General features: G+C 42.6%; 1 protein-coding gene across 2 annotated transcripts in view; it reads left to right on the forward strand.

The window, feature by feature from the left end:
• The window catches only part of HS1BP3 (HCLS1 binding protein 3), a 71,788-nt gene extending 63,163 nt beyond the window's left edge, over window positions 1–8,625 (forward strand). For both annotated transcript variants that reach the window (XM_060233476.1, XM_060233481.1), the window contains exon 7: window positions 7,949–8,625. In XM_060233476.1, coding sequence (XP_060089459.1) covers window positions 7,949–8,192 — 244 coding nt within the window. In that variant the 3' untranslated portion in view covers window positions 8,193–8,625. The remainder of the gene's footprint in view (window positions 1–7,948) is intronic.
• Window positions 8,626–11,647: the final 3,022 nt, after the last annotated feature.

Here is an 11,647-nt window from a genome sequence, read left to right on the forward strand (position 1 = left end):
TTCTGCTGGGATCAAACTCAGGTCGTGAGCAGAGCTTGTACTGCAGTACTGCAGTTTACCACTCTGCACCACGGGGTCCCTTATGTTAATGCTTTGGTTAACACTTATTACATTTTCCCGTATCTCCATGGTAATCCTTTTTTGTTATCACAGATATGATATTTTAAATGCCCTTTTGGGGGGCAAAACGCTTTGCTTTAGTTTTCTAACACTTGAATATGTTGTAATCATTTGTTCCAATAAGAATTTAATGTTTATTTTTACATTTGCACATTGTTATACAGAATTCATGAAATAACATTTCTTTTCCTGCAGCTAATTGTCATTGCATGTCACCATACCTAGTTTGTATTCTTATTTTTTTGGAACTGGCATGGCACCCATCTACCATTCCTGATTGTATGACCTATTTAGAAGGCATAAATATTTTCCATTAGCAGCTGGAACATTACAGTATTATGACAAGAATTTCAAACAGAGTTCTTCCTTTTAAAACTGAATGTAAAGTGCTTAAAAGAAAAAATAGCAAGTGGATTTCTTTGCTCCACGAGACCTTATAAACAAGAAAGTTACATGTTTCCTTTCCAAGTGGGTGAAGTTTTCTAAAGATCGTTGCCATGCTGATTTGTTTTCCCGACTGTCCATGGAGTGTACTTTTTGGTAGGCATGCCAATGGTACATTGGTTTGCCAAAACAAGATTGTTGCTGCTTGATTCCACATTTACCAGAAACCCTAACTTACAGATGATGTTTTACACACATCTACTTATAAGCCATGTCCATCTAATTAGACTTGTTGCCACTGTGGAACGCATCCTCAGTGAGGAGCTGAGAGAGTGACATGTCGCTGCAGTGTTACTTTCACCTAGCACTTCTGTCACTGCTATCCTCTGATAGTTTCCCCGCTTGCTCCAATGTTTTGTGGGACAACCTGTGAGGGGCAAGAAAGCTGCACCCATATTTCCTGCCTTCCCTTCCTCTCTCCCCCTACCCAATCTGTTCTTTTCTTGTCTCGTGAAACTGTCTTATACTGCATCAGAGCCTTCAAAAGTCCATCAAAGTAAGTAACGTCTACTCAGGCTAGCTGCGGCTCTCCAAGGTCACAGGCAAAGGTTTTTCACATCGTCTACTGCCAGATCTTTTAACTGGTAGGACTAACCTGGGTAGCCCAGGCTAGCCCAATCCTGCCAGATCTCAGAAGCTAAGCAGGGTTGGCCTTGGCCAGTATTTGGGTGGGCAACCTCCAAGAAATACCAGGGTTGTGACACAGAGGCAGGCAATGGGAAACCACCTCTGAAATGTCTCTTGCCTTAAAAACAAATCTAGCTCACCACCTAGTGGTACATCATGCCAGAAAAGATAGATCTTCTGGCTGCCAGACAATCTTAGTTGTCAAGCATGGAGTTTCAAAATAACCAAGCTATGGTTTGGATACAAGTCTTAGTTTATTGATAATCCATTTTGCTCATGGAATGAACAGGTTGAAAGTGATACAGTATAACACATAGCAGGTGGCTTTAAGGGACACATCAAAGAGATACTAGAGATCGCTGGGAATTCTAACATAGGCATGTGAAAAGCTACAATTATGGGTTCAGCTGTCTTTTGCAGTTAGCAACATCCTGGGTCCCAGGCTGAGGCCTGGGACTTGTCCCAGGAGGCACTATCTTCAAAGCTGGCATTCCTGCATTTGTTACAAGAGGTGCAAACTAGAGAATGGGTTACATAGCTTTGATATGCACCAGCAAAGTAAGAGAATAAACAATACAGCTTTCTATTAGGAATAACTTGTATGCTTGACATTAGGGTCTCCAGGCTATTCTATACACAATGCCATACAATAATTAATTAATTGATTTTATTGTTTTATTGTTTTAATATTGCTTATTGTTTATTGTGTATTTTATGTTGTTAGCCAGCTTGAGTCTGCAAAGAATGGGCGGGATATAAATATAAAGTAAATAAATAAACATAATTACACTGGAGATTGAACTTGGGACCATCTACATGCCAAACAGATGCTCTCGCACTGAACCACAGCTTCTCAACTAAACTCGACTTGGTGGTGGAGTCTGGAGTGTTCATGCTGGGGAAGGGAAGGGTAAGGTGAGGATAATCCTGGCAGTGGTAGAGGAAGGCATGCTCTGGCTCTGCGGAAATGACACTTCACCCTCTAGCATCTTCACAGGTTCCACTATGGCAAGAGGTCTCGAATTTAACAGACAGGCATACCACTTAGGTGTATCTTGTAAATGTACAAGTGTAAAATGTGATGCCTGAATTAGCCCTGAGTTGTTTCACTTATTTTCTTGATTTTCTTCTGGGTTTATACAACAAATGCTATTTAATTCTGTATACTACTTTTTCTTCCCAGTGAGGATCCAAAACAGCATACAATGATGTTCTCCCCACCTCCATTTTATTCTCACAATAACCATCCTTTGAACAAAGCTAGACTGAGATGGTGTAACAAGAGAACATGCTGTGACATCCAGTCTGCCAAGAATTGTTCTTTTAAAGTTTTAAACTATTTGGCCCCATAGATAAAGTTGTTTGCAAGCCTTAATTCTGAGCCCCTCTGAGAAGGGTGGGATATAAATATAATAAATAAATAACTAGTATAGATTCATTAATTCTGTTCTTTGACCTCTCACCAGCAAACCAGGTAGGAACCATTCATTATTAATTTTTACTGAAAAAAGAAATAATTCTCTTTTTTAGACAAGACATTTGAAAATACAAACCTGTGAAAATTATCCCCATACCAGCTGCAAAAAGTACCAATAAAATAATTTTTTTTAGCATTTCTGAACCACACTTGAATAAGTAAAATATATAAAGCAAACCAGATTTCAGATTATTATCCTAAAATGCTTTTAGGGTTTTTTTTTTTTTTAAATGACCCAAGTCACACATACAAACAGAAATCTCACCTAATATCTTTTTAGAGTTCCATCCAGAGAACAGGACCAGATCTACATGTTTTATGAGGGGGGGGGGGGGAATTAAAAAATGACGCCCCCTTATGCGCCATTCTATCTTATGGTTCCATAGAATACAATGGACTCCATACCCAATTTGGCGCCCCCCCCTCAGTCGGCACCCGAGGCAAGTACCCCGCTCTGCCCACCCCCTAGATTCGGCCCTGCCAGAGAAATCTTTGTGTGTCGCATCAGCATGTTTATATAGAAAAATAGCTATCTTGTGCTAAATCTTTTTAACTTAGATAAATGATTGATTCTTAATTAAGATAACCAGACAGGTGCATGTAAAGATACATCTGTTATGTGTTCATTAACTTTTTAACTTTTTCAAACATGATTAGAAAGCCAAATTCAACTGTTAATCGCAGTTAAAAGGCAATAAATAATATTTCTGTAACTGGTTTAATTAATTGTCAATTATTAAAGAGAAAATCTTTTGCAATCATATTTGACTAACAGATGAACCAACATGAGCTCACAACTACATGAAAACATGCAAGATCAGCAAGAAAACCCACGACTGCATCAAAATCCTGCCTAAACAGAGTGCCTGACCTAGAGTCATGCAGCCAGCTCCCATGGCAGAGCAGGGATTGAACCCTGGCTCTTCCACAGTCCTCTGCCAGCAATCTGACCACAGGTTTTCACAAACAGATGTCAAAGCATTCTCTAAATACCACCATTGAGTGTTACAAACAACATTTGATGGATTTCAGACCTTATTTATCTATATGTTCAAATTAATTTTATTATATACCAAACAAAGTTACAATTCAAAGCTTACTCTTTGCTATAACCACCTATATGTTCATACCACAAAGCAGGGCTTTTTTTGTAGAAAAAGCCCAGCAGAAATCATTTGCATATTAGGCCACCCCCCCATGTCACCATTGTTTCACATAGGGCTTTTTTGTAGAAAATGTCCAGCAGGTATTTATTTGCATATTAGGCCACACCCCGGATGCCAAGCCCTGCCCCTTAGTATATATTGACCAATATATGCTGGTGTAGAATCCTGGAATCCAAGATTTGATAGGGGCCTCGCCTAGTCATCTAGTCCAGTGGTCCCCAACCCCCGGTCCGTGGACTGTTGGCAACCAGGCCACAGGACAGCTGATCAGTTTCCCCTCCATCACCATCCCCTGCTGGACCCCAGCAGCCTGCCCAACACAGAAGAAGATGATATTGGATTTATATCCCGCCCTCCACTCCGAAGAGTCTCAGAGCGGCTCACAATCTCCTTTACCTTCCTCCCCCACAACAGACACCCTGTGAGGTGGGTGGGGCTGGAGAGGGCTCTCACAGCAGTTGCCTTTTCAAGGACAACCTCTGCCAGAGCTCTGGCTGACCCAAGGCCATTCCAGCAGGTGCAAGTGGAGGAGTGGGGAATCAAATCCGGTTCTCCCAGATAAGAGTCCGCACACTTAACCACTACACCAAACTGGCACAGAGCCTCTCACCTGCTTGCTGGCTGCTCCCTGCACTCCAAGCACTGTCTTCACAGAGCAGGAAGAGTCATTCCCCCCCTCCTCCCTCCCCCCCCCCCCCCGCTCGCCTCCTTTCCTGGTGTTTGGTTCTTCTTTTGCAAAAGACAGGTTAGCAGCATGCATGGCATCACATTGCCTTCCTCCCCACTTGCTAAGAGCAATGACTAGACAGGGCAGTTGCCATGGGCATCGCCATTGAGAGGCTGTCAGAGAGGAAGCTGCTGCCCACACATGCACGTGCCACTCAGAGTGTGCTGCCGCTGGCTGCCCTCCAGTCCCAGTTTTCCGTGCAGCCTGTTAAATCCGCCAGGACTGAACCATCCTCCTAGAGAGCAGATGGTCCGGGATGCTCCCTCCCTCCCCACCCCGTGGGGGCAGCAGCCTGGCTTTGGCTTCTCCTCCCCATGTTTTGACTTGTCTCTGCTCAACACACATTTGTCAGCCCAGCCCAGCTGATGTGAGGTGGAGGTGGGGGTGGTGCAGGCAGTGGAGGAGGAGGAAGAGGAGGAATTGGGGGTGGCAGAAATCTTGAGAAGCACTCGCTTTGCCCGCCGAATGGGTGGGAGTTTTCGTGAGTGTGTGCGTGTGGACATAGAGAATGGTTGGAGCACCTTTGTGGAAAGATCTGGTCTGTGTGTGCAAGTGGTTGTGATGGCACTTGCCAAAACTCAGAAACTTTGCAAAAAGTTGGAGGGGAAAGCATGAGGAAAGAAGAAAGGAGGGGGGAATGCCTTCCAGGCACTCAACAGTGGTGAGGGAGCCAGAGCAAAGGAACTAGGAGAGGGAGTATGTTTGTATTTAAAGTTAAAAAGGGTGTGTGTGGGGGGGGGGAGTATTTGTGATTTTCCTAAAAATGAAGTACACAATTGTATCATCCTGAAACCATCGCTCCCCTCCCCCACCCCGGTTCATGGAAAAATCATCTTCCTCAAAACCAGTCCCTGTTGCCAAACAGGTTGGGGATCGCTGATCTGGTCCATTCCTGTGTTCAGTGAAGGAAATCGAAAGCTGGAACACCCCTGACAAATGGGTATCCAGCCTCTGCTTGGAGAGTTCCCAATGAAGAAGAGCCTACACCTTCCTCCAAAGTTATTGGCTCCATGCAGAGTACTCCATGGTAGCAAAATATGGCTGCCTGCTGGTGCATCATCCTCAGACTCACACCCCATATTTCTCCCACTTCTGAAACCTTAAACTTCAGCATGTAAAACTGCTATCACGTATCAGATTATTCTTTTCTCTTCTCAGAACAGTAGCTCTGACCCACTGTTAAACCATAAGTGCAACATCTCAGATGTTCCCACTGTCTTTTGCCCATGGATGGAACAAATGAGCGGTTCCTCTCCATGTCTGGTTATGAAGCAATCAGTCCTTCTGAGACAACTCAGAAAGAACAATAAAGGTGATTTTGGGCTGGCAATATACTGCAAATATAAAATCAAGAGGGTTATATAATAGGAGCTGTTTACTTAGTATATAGGCTAAGTGCCAAGAGTGTAATTCTGCATATACGCGACATTTACAAGGAGCCAGCAGACCTGCAAACATCTGCCTTGTTAAATTGTTCTTGACTTGTAGAATTCTATAAATATGTAAATTTTAAAATATCAGGTGCTCAAAGAGATGGATCATGGTTACGACTGCTCAAGTAAATAGATGTCACGGCAGTTCACGTTTGTTTTGCAGGCAGCAAAATACTATAAAAATCTGAAGCAAGCACTGAAAACAAACGCTCAGGAATCAACTATTTTGGACATTAGGTCAAATCATTTATTTTCCTTTGTTATAAAGTTAGGGGGTTTTTTGCACCACTATTTTTCCAAACATCTTTATTTCATATATATCCAGCCTTTCTTCTGTCATTTATTGACTGAAATAATTTTACATTTGCATTATCACAGGCAGAGGTGTTGTTTTAAATCATGAAAATGACCAAACTAGTTTTGAAACTGACTAGAGCCGCTGCAAAGTTCCCTTTTCTTATTGCCAAGCTCTAGTGGGAGCTGATCACTTCCTGCAAGTGCCTTCTGTTCAGAAAGGAAGGGTCTCCAGAACGCTGCATTCTACACAATGCTGCTTGGTTGTGGGTCTCCCAGGGCTTTTCCCTTTAAGCTAGAGCAAAGAAAATACCATCCCTCCATTATATTTGTGATTGATGTAGATTTAGGTTTGCCAATCCCCAGGTCCCAGTGGGGATCACCCCAGTTTTGCAGGCTCCTTGCTGCCCCCAGTCAGCTGGCCAGTAGGGGGAAGCCCCTCCCCAACAGCCACCATGTGCCTTTCCACTTCTGAAAGCTTAAGATGCTTGGAAAGGCGTACTTTTTAGATGATGTGTCTGTGCCTTTAAAACTGTAGAGGCCAGGTTGAATGGGGGCAGGGTGAGCTGGGGGGAACAACATGGCTGCTCCCAGTGGCTGTGAAAGCAGTCCAGACCCTCCGTTTGTTTTACAATCTTTTCAAAGGTTGTTTGCATAGTAAAGGGTAAACTAAAACTTTTGGTTTCCTTTTGTTAGTCTGAAGAACTTGGAACTTCAGCAACTTGTGAGTGAATTGCCCCAGTGAGACCACACAAGTGTGGGATTGCAAACTGTTTATTTTGGCTTCTCTCTCTCTCTCTCTCCCCCTCCCCCTCTTCCTCTGTGTGTGTGAGAGAGTGTACAGGGGATTTGCAGTTGCTTGGGGCTGAGGAAATGAAGACTGTATTCAGGGGAACTGCACTGCTGTGTTGTTACTTATTTATTTTAGGGAATGTGAAAGTCTTCTGACTCCACCCCCAAAGTCCCCAGATGTTTTCTGAGTTAGATTTGGCAACCCTACATAGATTAGGCATGTCAGAGTAAGAGGTGAAACAACTAGGCCTCTTCCCTTGGTCAACCTGAGGCCAATGGCTGTTTGACTCCTCTTCTGTTGTTGTTTTTTCATTATTCTGTCTGATCATTTTGGGACCACATCTAAGCCATCTAAGAAATCAGTCCTGACCTGGATAGGCCAGGCTAGCCTGATCTCGTCAGATCTCACAAGCTAAGCAGGGTCAGCCCTGGATAGTAAGTGGATGGGAGACCTCCAAGGAATACCAGGGTCATGATGCATAGGCAGGCCATGGCAAACCACCACTGAATGACTCTTGACTTCAAAACCCTTTGGTTGCCAGAAGTCAGCCGTGACTTGATAGCACTTTCCACCACCACAAGGGGGCAGTACCTGAATTTTATTACCGCCATCTTTCTGTCCTCACTCCCTTTTGTGTTGTATTTATTATATTGTAGGCCACATTTTGAAATTTAAACTATCATGAATGCAGCAACAGAAAGGCAGTCTCCAGATTTATCAAATAAATAAAGGCTCAGGTCTGCTGCCATTAACTGTAGCTTGGCTCTGAGCTTTACTCAATAGAAGCGTAGCTTGGCTCTGAAGTAAATAGAAGTTACTCAATAGAAGTGCCATCGGTTTAACTTTTTAATTTACTCCCCCCTCCAGAGTGGAAGAGGATTTTGAGAAAATGTGGAACTTAAACACTAAACCGAAACCCAAGCCAAAACCCCAAGTGCCTCCTAAGCCAGCAGTACCAAAGAAGCCGACAATGGATCCAAAAGCTTCAATATGCACAGCCTCCAAGGTAAAGCCAACAGAAGCAAAGGTGCAAAGCATGGGAGAGGTGGATATTCTCAAGTACATTCAGGAAAATGAATTGCTGGACAGTGAAGAACCAAGCTTGTTTTGACCTATCTCCTGTAGATTCACTGCTTTTACCTTGACATGCCCTTTTCAGGAAGAAATTTCCTCAGCCTGCTGAAGAGGGACAACAGGTCTTGATTGGAGTTTTGCCTCCTTGCCTGCTGGTCCATTCTGCTTGGTGGTGCAAAGCAGTAAATTAATGAACTGGGTGTGTTTTTACTGCAGAGCAATTACAGAGTAATCAATAATGCCTTATTTTAAAGAGAGTTTGAAGAGCCAGGTGGGAATTGCATTAAAATAAGTGCAGTCAAGTTCTCTGTGGTTCAGTTACAGATCAAGGTACAGCCACATTGTGCATATAGCAGAGTTTTGCACAAACTGATTATTCAGCCAATAGGGTAGATGGCATAAAGGGAACAGACCATATAGTAAGAATGGGTTTGTGACACTGGGGAATAAAGCATTTTAAAAAATGGAAATACTTGTTCTTCTTCCTTTTGAAAGGACTTGCTGGAAAATATGCAGTTAAAAATACCACCCCCCCCCCTCAGCTGTGATTGGCTTGTATTTCTCCTGGGTGTGTGCTTATCACAGTTTTTCAGATGACAATTTATAATGCAGGAGAAGAAGAACAAACCCCAAAGATATGTGGATGCAAGAACATCTGCATGATCAGCACAGTGTCAAAAGGGCTGCCCCTCCCCCAAATTTAAGAGTTTATTCTGGTGCATTCAGAAATTTCCTGAGTTTGGGGCACAGGTTGCCAGGAAGCATCGCTGCAGGGAGGAGGGCCATGGAAGCTCCCCTCTGCACATTGCCTTGATCCCAACTGATGTGATCCTCAATGCCTTTGTAACTTTTATAGAGATGGGCACCCCATCTTTGGTGTGGTTAGGACTCCTAACCACACCAAAGATGGGGTGCCCATCTGCTATGATGTTCGCGTCTGGAAAGAAACACACCTCCTAACTTAGGAGGTGTGTTTCTTTCCAGATGCAAACATCATAGCAGCTCAAGTCCCTGGGATATCAAAGAAAGAGACTGTTAGCTCACTTGTGCACATTGCTATAAGATAGTTAGCAAATGATAGATAGATAGATAGATAGATAGATAGATAGATAGATAGATAGATAGATAGAGAGATAGAGAGATAGAGAGATAGAGAGATAGAGAGATAGATAGATAGATAGATAGATAGATAGATAGATAGATAGATAGATAGATAGATAGATAGATAGATAGATAGATAGATAAATTTATTGTCATTGTTCTCAAAAAAGAAAATGAGAACAACGAAATGAGGTGCTCTTCCACAAACATGCCAACGCATCACACCCACAAAAGGACTATACATAGACCATTTAAATGCATCTAAAAACAAATAACCATAACCCTGCATTTAGCCTAACCACGGCACTTGGATAGAAGCTGCCCTTGAATCTATTTGTCTTAGCCTTCAACACTCTATATCTCCTACCTGACGGTAAGATCTCAAATAGCAAGTGGCCCGGATGTGAAGGGTCCCTTGATAATAGATGCATGTCATTTCCAGGCTAGGGGGAGGTGGGCAAGTTTGGAAAAGAAACAAGAACATGTTTCGAGAGCTGAATTGAATATGGGTGAGTTGACATAGTATGGGTATTTTTACTATTGACTTTCTCTATGAACCTGACCTGTGTCTCTCCTTGCCTTCTAATTTGGGTGTTTGTGGTCTATATAATCTCTCTTGATTAAACCTTAAGCCATATCAATTATTTGTTAAACTGTAAACTCCTCTTGATTGCCTTTTGAATATAGACCTGGATTAATGGGAAACCCCACATTTGAAGCACTTTAAAATAACTGTGTTTATAATGTACAATGGTTAATATTTTGTTATAAATACAATTAAATGATCATACCTTATTAAATTTAAATATAACAAATATTTCTTTGTATCAAATTACACCTATTATTTGATGGAATAAGTTCAGGTGAGCAACAGATGTCGGATTTGGTTTATATAAACTTGTTTAAATGTATAATTTTCCCACTATGTAACACGAACGAAAATAACAACACAGAAATGGTATATTTCATGCATTACAGAACATGGTCATTAGCACTTCAAACTGTATTTAGGACAGTTCAGAAGGGCATTTTCATAAAGGGATTAGAACTGTTAGCATAATGGAATAACTCAGAAGGATGCTTTTATAGGAGAACAGAATTATAGTCCATTGCAGTGTTTATTGTATCACCTTCCTTACTGCACTGTCATCCAACATTGTAATCCACATTCTGTATTATGGTAAGTCATGTCATAGACCAGAGGTCCCCAGCTTGGGGCCCTTGGGTGCCAAGGTGCCTGCTAAAACCTTCCCTAGTGCCTGTCAGGTATTTTTAGAAAGTGGGCAGGGTCTCATGGGGCTTTTGCCCAGCAAGGACTATTTGAGTTCTGATTAGCTGTGCAGATTAAAATAACATTTTTTCCCCCAGCAGGGAATAACATTTCCCCCCCCCCCATTTTTATCACACTGTTGGTTTCATTCTTTCTCTTGATCCTCTTTCATAGCATATAATTGCAAATCACCCCTCTTCTTCCCCACAATTGGGCTTCCTGTGTGTGTTTGCTGTAGGCTCTGTCTCCTGCAGTGGCCATTTAAAGGCTGCACCCACCACCCTGTGTCAGAACTCCAAAGGGGCCCACAGGATCAATTTTTTTTTGTTTGCTTGTTTTCCAGTTCTGTAATCCTAGTCTTGCTTTACTGTTTATTGGGTGGCCTTGCTGACTGATTAAATCACTTATTTAACTTTTGTAATCTGCCTTGAGTGTAACTGAGAAAGGCAGGCTATGAATGAAGTTAATAAAACAAAATAAAAATAAATTATTTGAACCTGGTACAGCAGCAATCTTGTTACTTGCACTTGCTGAGGAATATCTGTATTGCACCAAACAACTACTGCTGTGGCTCTGTAGTACATCTTCTGCTATAGGAGAGGTCCAAGGTTCAGTCCCCAGCAATCTCTATGGAAGATCTCTGCCAGAGATCCTGGAGAGCCCCTGCTACTCAGAGCAGTCAATGCTGACCTTGAATGACAAAGGTCTGAGACAGTAGAAGGCAGCCACATGTGTTCAGCCTGCAGGATGGGTGCCATAAGTGGCCTACTCAGGAGTGGATCTGTATGGCAGCAAAAAGCCTTGAGAGGCATCTTGTGGTGTGGCACATAGAATCATGCCTGTATTTTTCCCTTCCCTCTGTGTGTGTTGCTCAAGGCTACATGCTGATTCTGACCTTGCAAGAACTATGTCTCTTTTTTTGTCCACAGCTACCATGTTGCTTCTCTTCTTCTCAAGTTAGGACATTACAGGAAAACCACAGTTTAGTTAAATGGTTGTTGTGGCTGTCTGAATGCTGGATGCTCCACTAATACTTTGGCTTGTTAAGGACTCACAAACCAGGAATCCAAGGCAGGATCTGAGGCTGGTTCAGTAACTTGCTTACTTATCTGAACCCCACT

The sequence above is a fragment of the Heteronotia binoei genome, chromosome 1, assembly GCF_032191835.1.
Source record: "Heteronotia binoei isolate CCM8104 ecotype False Entrance Well chromosome 1, APGP_CSIRO_Hbin_v1, whole genome shotgun sequence".
Taxonomy (NCBI): domain Eukaryota; kingdom Metazoa; phylum Chordata; class Lepidosauria; order Squamata; family Gekkonidae; genus Heteronotia; species Heteronotia binoei.